General features: G+C 28.8%; 1 protein-coding gene across 2 annotated transcripts in view; it reads left to right on the top strand.

Annotated features, from left to right (window-relative positions):
- Positions 1-15611, top strand: part of LOC100206817 (transcription factor unc-3) — a 57869-nt gene extending 42258 nt beyond the window's left edge. The window contains exons 6-13 of one of the 2 annotated variants that reach the window (XM_065792593.1): positions 1078-1228; positions 2647-2904; positions 7737-7863; positions 7977-8059; positions 8129-8410; positions 14726-14939; positions 15168-15314; positions 15390-15611. In XM_065792593.1, the coding sequence (XP_065648665.1) occupies positions 1078-1228; positions 2647-2904; positions 7737-7863; positions 7977-8059; positions 8129-8410; positions 14726-14939; positions 15168-15314; positions 15390-15436 (1309 nt within the window). In that variant the 3' untranslated portion in view covers positions 15437-15611. Of the gene's footprint in view, positions 1-1077; positions 1229-2646; positions 2905-7736; positions 7864-7976; positions 8060-8128; positions 8411-14725; positions 14940-15149; positions 15315-15389 lie in introns of both variants that reach the window. The other variant, XM_065792592.1, reaches the window with a different exon arrangement.
- The last annotated feature ends 258 nt before the right edge of the window (positions 15612-15869 follow it).

The following is a 15869-nucleotide window of genomic DNA, read 5'->3' as shown; positions in this document are numbered from 1 at the left end:
TATTATACGCATAAGTTTGCTTTTTACGCTTCAAAAAAATACTTTGCTTTCGGTTATTCATAACGAATGGTGTCCTTTGAGTGTAACTTTTTTTTAAATATTTTTATTTGATGCGTGTTCATTATATGTTTCTTTAGTTAGATTAGTTGGTAATTTTTAAATTTTTATAAAGTTGGAGTCAGAAGTTGCATAATAAGTCATCTTGCCCCGGTCACGTGACCAGATGACATATTTATGAACTTTTTATTTTAATTTTAATTTCAAGTTTTTCTACTTTTAAACTAAAAATTTATGCAAGCAACGAATCATTATGATAAAATGAACATACTGACAAAGCATTACTGCTTCATGACTGATAGTTTTGAAATAACTTAGGGCTTTCAAAACGTTCGCCATCTTGTCCCACTTTCCTCTATGGTAATTTTGTTGCATATACGACTTTGTAATATGATATTTCAAACGCGTGTTTGAAAACTAAAATGTCAGAAGATGCGACATGGGCAGAGGAAATGGGATGTGCTTTATTTGTAGGTGTAGATATATAAGTATTCAGTAAACATAGAGTGAAATAAATATGGCTGGCCTACCCATATAGTTTAGCCTTTAATAAATTAAATATTCTATATTTCTACACAACTCAGCTGGAATCCACTTTGAAGTTGTGAATCACAACTTGTGATTAACAATTAAAAATTCTAGTGCATTTATGTTACATTATGTTTGTATTTTACGAGTTTTAATAATTTGTTTTATTTCAATTAAAATATTTTCCTTTCGCTCCATATATACTGTATACTTGGATATCAACCAATAATTCAACCATTAATATTAAATTATTGATTTAAAAAAGCAAAAATTTAAAAGTTTTTTTTCGAAATTAATCATGAACTCCCTTTCCATGTTAGCAAATTTAGAACTTTCCTCATATTTCTCCAATATTTTGTTAATATAAATAATAGACATATTATAACAATTAAAACTATATTAAAACTATATTATAACAATTAAAAAATTCACCCTTGGCCCAAAATATTACTTTTTTTTGGCAATATTTAGGTTCATTTAAATATATTATAGCCGCTGCTGTGAAAGAAAATCATGTGGAAACAGAAACGAGACGCCTTCAGATTGTGTTATAGTTGATAAATATTTTGTAAAGTTCTTCATGAAATGTAATCAAAATTGTTTAAAGACTGCAGGAAATCCAAGAGATATACGAAGGTTTCAGGTATATAATAACGTAATATATATATTAAGGTGGTTCTAAAAACAACTTTTTCTGAAAATGACTGCTGGCACCCCCTGAATATGTTGTATATAATTAAAAAAATGCAAGATTTAAGAAATTTTTGAATAAAAAATATTTTAAGGGGCTGCTACCGACCCTCGAACATTATATAGGTCCCTAATATTATTAAAAAAAAAGTTTTTTAAAATTATGTCATGTTGGGTCTCAAATGACGGGAAATTATATAAAAATTTTAAAAATATTAATCATTTTATAATTAAATTTTTATTTTAGATTTTAGTAAACAAAAAGTTACGTTTTTTAACTAAAAATGAAAAATAGAGAATTTAACAAAATTTTTTGATTATAATTTTTTTTATCAATGTTTTTTTAAAATTTCTTAAATCTTGCATTTTTTAATTATATACAAGAACCACCTTAATATATATATATATATATATATATATATATATATATATATATATATATATATATATATATATATATATATATATATATATATATATATATATATATATATATATATATATATATATATATATATATATATATATATATATATATATATATATATATATATATATATATATAATATATATATATATATATATATATATATATATATATATATATATATATATATGTATTAAGCGTACGCCGATAGATAGGGATCATCCTCCCGAGGCATCGTCATCGGCCTGCCAATGCATTGGCATCTGTCTCGGTAACCATCGGTCGATGTTTTGAAAACATTAGTTTTTATTTTATTTTTGTGTTCTATATTGTATGCATAAATGTTTTTTTTAACTAAAAACGAAAAGAAAATTTAACAAGATTTTTAGATAATAATTTTTTTTTATGTTCTTTGATAAAATAATGATTATTTTTGAAATTTTTATTTAATTTCTTCGAAAGACTAAAAAGACTTAACTGTCATCAATTAAGTTTCGGCGCCTACGATGCGATCTTATCCAAATTTTAAACTAATACATTGATTTGATACAACAAATAGTATATATCAGCCAAAGTTGTTTAACTCCATGTCACGTGGTCACCATCTTAAAATAAGGCGTGAATATGTTCCAAACTGTCTTCCAAGACACAACCAACTATATAATAGATCAGCGAAATACTGGAATGAACTACTCGAGCAAGTAACTTTCTACTCAACTGTAATTTCTTTTAAAATTAGACTAGGTCACTGGTTAAGGATAAAATTTGGAACGAATTTTTAAAAAACTGGTTGTTTATAGTAGGGTGTTTTCTCTGCTCGTTGTATGTATATATTGTATGTATATTTTACGGCTACAACTATAATAGTAATAATAATAATAATAATAATATTTTTATAGACTAAACAAACTGTATTTCTTTTTTTTAAATTTTCTTTACAACAGATAGCAATCGTTACACACCCGGAAACAAATGATGCAATAGGAATTTCAACCAATATGTTTGTCCACAACAACTCTAAGCATGGTCGTAGATCCCTAATAAAGAAAATTGATAACACAGTGGATTCAGGTCCAGCAATCAAAGCTATAATTCCCAATGAAGGTTGGACTAGCGGTGGCACGCATGTTGTTATTTTAGGAGAAAATTTTTTTGAAGGGATTCAAATAATATTTGGAAGTTTTTTTGGTTGGAATATTGAGGTATTTATATAAATGATTGGTGTATATATGTATGTATATACATATATATATACATACATACATACATACATACATACATACATACATACATACATACATACATACATACATACATACATACATACATACATACATACATACATACATACATACATACATACATACATATTTGAAAGATGACATCTAGTATGAGACTATATTGTATTATATTTTAAAACATCAAGAAGTACAGTTTCTTTCAATACAAATAATTTTATTATTTAAGAAATTTTGGCTGGGTTATAGATACCAGCATCATCAGTTTATTAAACATTACAATAACTTTTAACGTTATATTTTATATAAAATTGTTACTATTGACTTCAGCGGTTGAAAAGCTTCTTTTGCTTCTAAATTTAAAAAATCGCGTTTAAAACCTAGTTTTGACATATTGGCCTTTATCAAGATTAATCTCCCCAATAGCATAGACCACGTGTTTTTTATTTGTATTTTTAGTGCCTTTCTAATTTTTCTTTCAAACATTTTATTTTTTACCTTAAATAGTCTTGGTTTATCCCAAATAATATCTTCTTTGCAAAAGGTTTCATGAAATGCTTATGCAGATTAATAAGGTTTCTTTTCATAAACGCTCCACCGATGTTGATGCATCCGCCTGTTTATCTGCATTTTTGTTTCACTTAAGTAACTGTTCTGCAACTACTGCAGCTATGTAAAGACTGCAACTGTTCCAAAGACTACGTAGGTGAAACAAAATTCCTGGTAAACAAGTGGATGCATCATTATCAGAGGAGAATTGACGAAAAGAAACCTTATCAATCTGCATTAGCATTTTATAAAACCATTTGCAAATAAAATATTATTTGGGAAAAAACAAGAATAATAAAGGTAGAAAATAAAAAAATTGAAAAAAAAATTAGGGAGACACTAGAAATACATATGCTCTGTGCAAAACGGCAAAACTTGATGCTTGAAAATAGTATATATATTATATATATATATATATATATATATATATATATATATATATATATATATATATATATATATATATATATATATATATATATATATATATATATACATATTCTATTTCTATTTATTTCGTTTGAGAGAATATCTCCAGCCGTAGAAAACAGTTTTTCTACATCTATAGATGTTGGAGGTGGTGTGAGGTACTTTTTTGCCACCTTAGTCTACGGTAAATTGCTTTTAAAATTTGCATTTTTTTCATAGCTTTTCCATAACACAAGGCATTGAGAAGCCATTGGACTATCCAAAAAATTATTTAACGCTTCTTTTATCATTTTGGAAGATGAACATGCATTTGGTCCTATTTGAGTTTGAGGTTGCGCAATAATATCTGACATATGAACAAACGATGCGTTTTTTTCATTGTCATTAGATAGAATTTGAGTTGAAGGAGCCAATTCATCAAGAGCTTTAAAATTGTCCATTTGGGACATAACAACGTGTTAAGCATTTTGCAAAGCACTTTGAGATCTGAAAAAAACCATTTTTATCTTGGATCGAGTAGAGTAGCAACTGAATAATGTTCTGTTTTTTCAATTGCTGAATAAGGTTTTTCCATTGCATTTTTCACAGCAATTTTTAACTCTTGAACACTGATATCGCTAGAGGTTGTTTCCAAAGCTTTATTTATTATTGTCACAACTGGAATACAGTAACTGATTCATGAGTCAACACCTGACAACATTTTTGTTGACTTAAAAATACTTAAAATTTCTTGCTGTCTGTAAAGTTCAATTTAGAAAGCAATAGAATGGGATGCATAAGAACAAAGTTTTTGACTCTTTGCAATCAGTCCGTCTATGATTGGATGTGAAAATGGTTCTTTTTTGATGACAAGTTGAGGGAGTAGTTTAGGCATCCAGATGACACATAATTACAACTTGGTTCATTAAAGGCCGACTTTACACTTGCTGCATTGTCTCTTTAGCAAACTTCAATTTTTGAAGAAATTTCCCACTCCTCTGCTGTTGTTTCGATCTTGTTGAAAATGTTTTTTGTGGTATGGTTTTCATCAAACGGAGAACAAGAGATGCAGAATTTGACACGGTTCTAATCTTTGGAAATAAAGTGAACCGTCATCCCCAGATAGCCATGATGAAATGATGATCATGCATCAAGACAGACTGACACACTTTCAGCTTCTAATTGAACCAACTTTGATGTTGGTCAATAACGGACGCTACTTTGGATTATTCTTAATGACTATTTGTGACTGTTCCTATGCTTAGCTAGCAGTATCTTCGGATATAATATTGCATAAAAAAAATATAGCATGAAAATTCAAATAATTAAAATAAATATGCATTAAGAAACAACAAACAAAAATCATACATATCTAATAGATGGCTGAGAAGTTGAAAAAACAATTTTAATGACAAACTTGGGAGTAAAAATTTCAAACGATATTAAAACAACAGATTATATCATCTATTTTGAAAACAAATTCAATTTTAATAATAAAATAAACTTTTGCACATTACAACGTTAATTTAATAAAGTTATTATACGAAGTATTAGTACGGCCGCAAATTTAATTTGCTACCACAGTAAAAAAAAAATATAAATGACTTTTTACATTTTATATTTTTTTCAATGTGTCTAAATTACAAACACTTTTACAATTTACTTGTCTAAATTACAAATGTCTTCTTTTATCGAATGTAAAAGGAGGCAATTGTAATTTGAAAAAAGTTCAAATACGAGAAACCAAAATAGTTTCCGTTCTAAAAAACATTGCATATAAAAATCGTCGTTGTTAAACTTAATTTAACAACCCTGGAGCAGAGAAGATCCAGAGGAGACATAATTCAGATGTACAAAACGTTTAAAGAAAGCAAATTTATTGGACTTGTTAATCCAGCATTATTTAAAAATTCCAGAGGCCACTAGATTAGATGTCATGGAAGTTTTTACCGGAAGAACGCAAGTCAACGCAAAATCTTTTAAGAATGTAAAAAAATATATGATGCAATACATAAGTGACAAATTAGACACATTTATGAAAACTTTAATTGATATTTGGTAAGGCTGTCAAAGTGTAAAATTCACACTTGCTGGTGACTCTACCAGCTTTAGCATAATTTATAATAATAAAAAATAAAAACAATTTTTATAATTTCTTTTTTTTTTTTAATTATTTTATTAATTTTTTTGTTTCGTAACATCTTAAAATTATCTTTTTTTTAATGTTTCTTATATAAAACGGATATTCAGGAGCGTTACTATTAGGGCTCGGCGATAAGGCTAATTTATGTCTTCTTCTTGCTCCAGCCAATTGTATACTTTTTTATATTTTTGTACGCTGTAAACATTAATAAACTAAACTAAAGTTAAGACTTAGAGAACTAACCAAAAAGATTTTGCGCTTTTTTAAAAAGTTTTTATTATTTAATACCAAATTTTTTCGTTGCAGAGATATGAGTTAATTTCGGTGAAAATCTTTTTTAATAATCGCACGGAAACATACATACATACATACATACATACATACATACATACATACATACATACATACATACATACATACATACATACATACATACATACATACATACATACATACATACATACATACATACATACATACATACATACATACATACACACATACATACATCTGTGTGTATATATTTTACTTATGTTAAATATATACACACATAAAAAAAATTCTGCACGACTATCTACAAAATCCTTCTACATTGTAACTTTCAATCGCTAAAGCATCTGAATCGAGCAAAACTACTGTTTATATGGTCATAAAACGTTACAAAAGCTCTCTATGTATCGAACCAGCAAAAGGATATGGAAGAAAAGGTAATTTTAAAGATAAGAAAGCAGCAATTAGTATATCGAATTATGGCTTATCGAACAGAGAACGAGCCAAAAGGTATAAAGTTTCAGAGTTTTTTGTCAGGAAAGTTAAGAAATTTTACAATTTCAAGTCTAATCGAGCATTAAATATCCATACCGATCAGATATGCAATCACTGACTGCTAAAACTCGAGAACGAAAACTTTATGACGAAATGCTTATAAAATTTAATGGCTGCATAATTATGGAAGACAAAACGTACGTGAAATGTGACTTCAAACAGCTTCCAGGTCCAAAACTTTACACTTCAATTGTTCGTGGACGTGTCAGCAACAAGTGCAAGTATAAATCATTAGATAAGTCTGGTAAGAAACTTCTCTTGTGACTAGCAATATACAGCTGCGGTTTAAGATCTCGAGCTTTCGTCTCATCGTCAATTCTAAACTTGGATGTTTACATCAAGGGATGCTTGCAAGCGAGACTTTTGCCATTTTATTGCAGTCACAAAGTCCCCTGTTAGTTTTGGCCTAATCTTGCTTCTTTTCATTATTCTAAAAAGTCCGTAGAGTTGTACAATTCAAGAGACATCAAATTCATACCAAAAATCTTGAATCCACTAAACTGTCCACAGTTCCGTCCCATTGAGAAATTTTGGGGAAATGGCAAAGGAAAATTTTTGTAAGAGTGGCAAAACAATAAGTACAGCTAAAGATTTGATTAGAGAGTAGACTTTAATTGGAAAAAAATTTGCCAAAGACACTGTGCATAAGTTGATGTCGTCGATTAGCGTAAATGTTCGCTTGTTTATTCGATGCAATGAAGAATATTTAAAAAAAAAACATTTTTATAATCTTCAAGTTCCTTAGATTAAAATAAAAGTTTTTGCATTAGTTTAATTATTTTATATTTTTTTTAATTTTTCATTGTTCCGAATTCAACGATCGCATGCTTATATATTTATATATAATACTTTTTACACATTTTTTTATTAGGTGTTTTCAACTTCTGCATTAAGAGTTCAGATTCCTTCTCATCCTATACCGGCCACTGTTGAAGTAGTACTTGCTGTTAATTCAAAGCCAATATACAATGGTCCACCAATTTACTTTTTCTATAGTTGTAAGTATTTTTTTTTTCCACTTTGTAATTGTTATAGTTTGTAAAATTTTGAATAATATAATTCATTTTAAAATCATTTTCAAAGTTTGCATAAAAAACATTAATATTTTTAGGTGAACCTTCTCTCGACTATGGGTTTTCAAGACTTACTAAACTTCTACCAAGACATCCTAATGATCCTGTCAAATTAACTAAAGTAAATTTTTTATTATTATTAAATTTTATTTTGGCGATAATAATTTTTTTTAACACTATATCAATTTAGGAAGATTTACTAAAAAGAGCCGCAGATGTCGTAGAATTTATGTATTCGCTTCCATCGTCACTGCAGCAAATTGGTTTTCAAAGTTTTCGACCAGTTATATCAAATAGTAATTATGAATCACCTCAATCTCCTTACTATAACAACAGTACGCCTATTTCTCCCCAAAGAACTTCACGTAATCTATTGACTGTACGTGCACAAAACAAATCCGAATTGATAGAAGGTTTAGTGGAAGTTTCAAATGAGGAAAATGATATTTTTGTTCAAGCGTACGAAACTCAAGTAGGTCACATTGCATTTAAGATAAAAAATATTTTGCTGGCATTAACTTTTTTTCTTTTTCTTTTAATCAATACAGTCAACTCTCTATATCTCGAACACTAAGGCAACCGGGAAAAAACTCGAGATAATAAGAAAGGGGATTAAAGTAAGAAAAATCGTCCGACTTTCATTAAAAATAAATATTTTTCTGACAAAAATCACTACAAACAAAAACTACAATTTTCGTACAAAAAATCTGTCATCTGACATTGCTTTAAAGATCTACCTTTTCTATCTTAATTAAATTCTCAGGCATCTTTTAATTGAACGTCAGAATGGCGCGAAGGGGTTCTGAAGTTTTTAAAATAAGAGTCTAAAATCTGAGAAATTATTTTAGCTTCAGTAGCACGTAAACCAGTGGTTACTATATCGCAATCTAAACCAATATAAGATTCAACTGAGAGGTCTTCTTGAACGGCACTAGGATCGAACTCTCGCAAATTCTACTGTCAAAGATTTAAAAGGATGATCATCATAAACTTCTGCAAAATGCTTGTTTGTTTTCCAGATTCCAGCTTTATTATAAATTGATGACAGTCTCCTTTGACATAGAATTTTAAGCAGAAACAAGATCTTTCATTGCTTGAAGGATAGAAATTTTCGGCAGGGGTTCGTTATTATTGACAGACTTGATACACAGACGCATAATTTTGTTACAATAGTGAGCTTTAAGACTTCATATTACGGACAGACGTGGTGTCCGTTATATGAAGAAGGGGATGAAGTATCAGGTTGGCGTAGCTCAGTCCTTCAATGTGTAGATAGGCAGAGCAGTTACCCAAGTGTTACTTTTCTGTCCTAACCACGAAAAGATTTGTCAAGCTTAATTACCCATTCTGTAAAAAGGTCTCTGGTCATCCAACTTTTTAGCTGATTCTTATATGTGCAAGAGAGTTTTTTGATTTGCTTAAAACATTGTGAGGTTTTAGATTTTCCAATAAGAAAATAGGTAATTTTTATCCCGTTGCACTCCCTACTGCCGTTCTTGTTAGTCTATCTTTGCTATATTTTCCCCGAATCATTTTTCTTGTTGCAAATGGAACGTTCTGTTCGGTAAGCACTGGTAAAATAGTCCAAACTTATTGGCATTGAAAATGTTTTTAAGTTTATGTTATATTTTTATGTTTTTAATTCAAAAGCAAGTTGGAAGTGTAGTTTCGTTCCATGAAGCAGTAATATCATTTGTCGCAGCTTACTTTGCTGAGTTTATTTTAAAGCTGATGTCGTTCCTAAAAATTGGAACAAAATTGAATTTTAATCACACATTAAAAAAAATTTAATGGTGGTACATGTGTCTGTGGTTATATTTAAATTGAACAAGGTTTGACAAAATTTAACTGACTTTTCTTTTCAATTATGAAACCAACAATCAGGTGCTTTAAAATCCAACTCTACTAATGCTTCTGTGGATTTTTGTACTTTTTCTTTAGGTATTGGTGCCATCAAATCGTGACGTTAGAATAAAAGGGTTCTATCTCCATTTTTAACGTTGTGAGAATTTAACTTTCAATTATTAATTATTTAAATGTTTTACAGTTGTTGTTGTTTAAATTGATAAAATAAATGTTTTTTATGCTATTTATGTTTTATAATTAATCTTACTTTATTAATTTCATAATTTTAAAAATTGCTTGTTTACAAATTAATTGTTAATTCCAACTTTATTAAATAAGGTCGAAATTGACAATGAAAAAAGCAAAAACTATCAATTTTTAAAATTATATAAATAATAATAATAAGATTAATATATTAAAATTATATATTTTCAACCACAAAAATAATATTATAACTAAAACAGAAAATTAAACTTTTTTATCATGAAAATTTGGAGATAGAACCTTATAGTTCTCATCTACTGATATGCTGTTTTGTCAAATAATAAATGTGTAATTATATGTATAATTATAATAATAAATGTGTAATTATATGCGTAATTATATGTAAAATAATGTGTATTCTAAGCAATCAATCTAACAAACTTGATATTTTGATCTTTGAATTTAAAGATTTAAGAGAGGATAACAAGTTTTGTTAAATTCTCTCAACTGTAGAAAAGGGAGATAGAACCCTATTATTCTAACGTCACGAAATAGTATTTGTTTACTTTTTTTTGCTTCAAACTACGTGAATATAGTTTTGTCTATATTTTTGAAATTACCACTATGGTAATTTCAAAAATATAGACAAGACTGTATTTAAAAGTTTCTTCTGTTTAGATTTTGTTAAAATTTCCCCGGAAAACTTTCCGATAAATTTACAAGTAAATTTTAAATTTGAAAGAGCAAATTTTCGTCTGGGAAAAAAAAAATTTAATTTTTAGGAAAGTTTTCAGGAGGATTGCACTTATTGAGGGTAGGGTTTTTCTTTTGAATCCGTGCCCCGTTTTTTCCGTACCCAGTTTTTGGGGGCCCGGTTCAAAATAAAATAAAAAAACACTGAAAATAAAATCCTTTATTAATGATATGGAAAAATGCCTCCTGCTTTAAAATAAATCATATTCTGCCGCTGACCCCGTTGCAAGATAAGCACTGACTGGGGATCAAAAAGTAAGCAACACTCTTAGGTAATAGGGTTTTACCTACTACCAATTTTTTTTATTTTAAGTTTAATGTCCTTTTTTAATTTAAAAGATTTCCAAATTTACCAGGCGGTAATTTTTCAACACAACTACGCAGTAAAAAATGTAGGATTTCTGCAAAAAGCCTTCATAAAGAAATATAGAAAGAGTATTTGATAATACTCTTTCGATATTTGTTAATGAACGTGAATGTATAGATAAATAAGAAAACTATATAATATAAATACAAGTTTATCAATGAGTTATTATTATCAACTTATAAATAATTTATAAATTAAAAACTTAATACAGATTTTTAAATGAGATTTATCATAACGAAGTCAATTTTTGTTGATTTTTTTTTATCAACTAATCATTTAAAGTGACATCATTATGTACTGTGTGATTAACAGATTGCAAATAAGTTTGTCAAGCTAACAACTAACGTCTTAAATAGTGCAGGCGGTGAGATCTGCTGCAAGGACACGCTCCTGACGAGTGGCCTTAGTGCAGGTCTCAGGCTCTCTGAAACTTCATTGGTGATCGCAGTGCATTCCTGAGAAGGGGGATCACCATTACCCACTACCTAATTCTGATTAGTTATCATGGCACCAACCTTTTTTTACCTCTTACACTCACGAATTATAGCGCTTTGTGAGCTTTATATTATGTATTTGTTACATTAACGGCATTTATATACTTTTATGTCACACAGGTGATTATCAGTTTTCAATTTATTATCTAGAGTTTAGACCATAAATAGTACCACATTTATTAGCCTATTTTTTTTTTTATAATGCCCGAACTATCATTTTTTATCATTTTAATATTTTGTTATCTACTTATTTGATTTTATTGTTTTTGTATGGTGCGATAATTTTAGCCATGGTTGCCATTAATAAACCAGCGGATCTATATTGACTTGTTTACTCATTGACCATTGTTTTATCATTAGTTTAGGATGACTAGAGCGTGTGTTATTGTTCACCCTATCCCTGAGTCCTAAAATTTTATTTCTCCTACAAAAAATCTTTACATTCATTTATGATTCTCACCCAATGACATCATATACAACCTTCTTCTATTTTCACATCTCCCAGGTCTCCCAGGTAACTGGATGGCTCCGTTGGTCACTTTTTTGATTAACAGATTACAAATAAGTTTGTCAAGCTAACAACTAACGTCTTTAATACGAATAAAAAATTTTGAGCTATATGAGGAAAGCTTTTTACACATTTTTGTTATATATAGTTTCAGCTTCAGCATTTCTTTATTTCAAAAAAAAAATTTTAAAGTTAGGGTCATTTCGGATAAAGCGAGCCATCGGATAAAGCGAGCCGGTCGCCTAAATATTGCAATTTTACGAAATCAAATTATGCTTTCGATTTATAACAATTTATTTAATATTAGTTATTCATTTTAATGTCTAATGAATATTTTAAAAACAGTTGCTAAGCAATTATTTTCGCGGTGGTATAGTTATAATCATTCGAGTAATAACAAAACGTTTTTTCGCTTTAAGACCTTATATTTTGTTTAGCTTCAATTAAGAAAAGTGAGTATTTCATATTTGACACTATTTATAGTAAATATGATTGTAATATTAGTAATATGAGAAACTATTTCAAAAAATACAGTGTTGATATGTATTTGAGCGATGATAAAGTTTTTTAATCGAATTTTCAACCTGGCTCGGTTTTGCATAACTGTTAGATAAACCGAGCCAAGGGCATTCAGGTAAACCGAGCCATTGGATTCTCAGCCCAATATGTTGTCAAATATTGAAAATTCTTGTTTGCCACTGCGATCGAGTATTGAACAGCCACCTGTACCTAATGCAGCTATGAATTTGAAGTTGATTTCTGTGACCGAATCCGTTGACATAATTAATCTGAATGAAATGCAATTGCCAGATATTTCAAATAGTTCTAGTGCTAAACTTGTTGATACAGCTGATAAAGATAACATTAATGCATCTAATTCTAATACTCGCCTAGATAAGCAGCATGAGCAACATTTCAATACTGATATTGCTGGTAGTACTTGTTTACCTACCACTGATGAAAATGTAATTGTGTCAATTGAACAAGCAGACCTCGATGTGTCTTTCGAAAACTTGATGCCAGTGCCACACAGAGATCGACCACAAAGCAATCGGCCACGTAAGAAACCACCATCTTATGAATTGACATCAGAAGAAAATGTAGCATTTATTCAAGAAAGAACCAAACCAATAACAAAAAAAGCAGCTAAAGAGAAAGAGACCAGCAAAGAAAAGAAACAGAAGAAAACTGTTAAACAGAAGGTTATAAAGAAAAAGAAAGAATCCAAAAAAGAAAAGAAACAAAAAGAAGAGGACATTTGCAAATATTGTGGGTTTGCATATGGTGAAGCAACTGATCCTCTCATTGATAATGAATGGATTGAGTGTGACGCGTGCCGTGATTTGTTACATGAGAGCAGTATCGAAATAACCGTGCGTGGACAACTATGTGCTGATTGTGTTCAAACAACAACTAAGTAAATTAACTCTAGTTAAGACTTGATATTTTGCATTTTGTACTGCATCATTTATCTGCAGCTTTAGCAGTATTATTTTTATTAGACTAGTCGCTGACATTTTTATATTGCTTTTGTTCTTTAAATTTTTTGCATTGTATGCATTTGAGGTTAATGTTTGCAAACTTTTAATACCAGTTTACTATATCGTAGGTAATAAAGTTAATAATAATATAGTAAATATTATTTGTAATAATACTTCCAATTTTGTAAATTTTTGTCTGAAATAAAAGCTAAATGGCTCACTTTAGAATAATCATATAAGCTATTGGCTCGCTTTAACAATAATGGTGGCTCACTTTATAAATTTGTTAATATAAAGCGAGCCTTTCCTATGTATCATATATAGTTTACTTGGCTCACTTTATATTAGTGTGGCTCACTTTACATTATATCAAAGTTTAGGTATCTGTTATAGAGTTTTCTAGTACAAGAAGTATTAAGATATCTCACATAGTTATTAATACACACTGATTTTAGTTTTATTGGCTCGCTTTATCCGAAATGACCCTATATATAGTTCTTCATAATGATATTAAACATTTTCAAACTTTTTTATAATAATATTGAATTGTTTCAAGCTTCTTAAGAATGATACTAAATAGTTTCAAACCTCTTCATAGTGATATTATGGGCCATTCGAATAATACGTAATTCAATGTAGGGGGAAGGAAGTGTTATTGAAAAAATATCACATGGGTGTGAAAAGAGGGAGGAATAAGTTTTTTTTGAATTTAAATACTTATCACAATGTGATTAGCTTAAACTGCGGAGACCTGCGGAGAAACTGCTCACCCTCATGGATAATTTTTCGTTCAAAACTAACAAGTTTTTTGTTTTGTGTTTCTGGGATTCTCTCATTATTTGAAACTCGATAATAATGAAAATTTCAAAATAATAATTGTCACGACTCAAACTGGAGTAGGAAAAGAGAAGGGAGGAGGGGGCAGGGGATTTGCATGGTAGAAAATCGATTCTGAAAAAAACGGAAAAAAAAATCTCATGTTATTGAACGACTGTTTAAATAGTTTTTAAGTTTTTTATAATGATATTAAACAGTTTCAAACTTCTTTATCATAATATTGGACAATTTTAAACAATTTTTAAATGGTTTTGAATAGTTTTAAAGTAGGATTTAATGTTTTAGGTTATTTTTTTAGCGTCAAGATGAAAATAACACACTTGTATATAATAAACGAATAAAACTTGAGAACAGACCAATTTTTTGTGGGCGACTATCTTCAACGCAAGACGATCACCTTTCCTTTCAACAAAACAATGGTTCAATAGCTCTGGCTCATTCCCCCAACCCCTTTCATACTTTGATAAGCTATTCACCTATATCCTCACCTTGCAACTACGTTTTTAGTCAAGGTAAGTTTTTTATTCACTTGTTTGTTAATAAAGTTTCTAGAGTGTTAAAATATGTATAAACAAAAAAGTTGTTAAACTTTTTTTTTCATTTGTCTCCAGATATAAAAATGTGGGGATTAACTCAACAAGTTTAGACAATAAAAGCAAATGTATTCATTAAGTTTATTTGTTTAACTATGTGCTTATTATATCTTTATATCTATTATAAAGCTCAGCATTCTCCGATAGATTTGATGTCTTGTCAAAATCATTCTGGAAATACATTTCATTACACAACACAAAACGATCCATCTGTATACCGAAATTTCCAACATAAACAGGCAATTAATTTGGGGTCTGAAAGAAATTATCAATTGCTTCAGGAAGATACGCCAGGTTTTATATATTGTAAATTACTTTAAAGTTTTCACTTGGAATATGAGTTGTTTAATAATTTATTTTATGATTTAGAAAGTGCTGTTTCAACGTCTACTTACGCTGCGCAACACTATCTCTAAATAGTTTATCACATTTCACCAAGTTATACTTATTTGACTCATTTTAGATAATTACCATAGAAGTTAGAATGAATTTTTACTTTTATACAGAGAAGTAATGTTTTAATCAAATTTTTGAGTTTCTAGAAAGATTTTAGAATATAATTGCGTTTACCTAATAAAAATAAAGTAAAGCTGGTGGTAATATATAATATATATGTATATATATATATATATATATATATATATATATATATATATATATATATATATATATATATATATATATAATTGATATTTATTCGGTTTATTAGTATTAATTAGACGTGATATTTTTGATATTTTTTAAGATCATTTGGAAGACTTATTTTAATGAATATAAAATAGTACATTTTTGTGTGTGTATATATATTGCTAAAGTTAAACATCGATATACATAGTGCTTATTTACTTA

The sequence above is a fragment of the Hydra vulgaris genome, chromosome 03 (assembly GCF_038396675.1).
Source record: "Hydra vulgaris chromosome 03, alternate assembly HydraT2T_AEP".
Lineage (NCBI taxonomy): Eukaryota > Metazoa > Cnidaria > Hydrozoa > Anthoathecata > Hydridae > Hydra > Hydra vulgaris.
The sequence above is the reverse complement of the archived record's forward strand: the minus strand, read 5'-3'. Positions and strand labels throughout refer to the sequence as shown.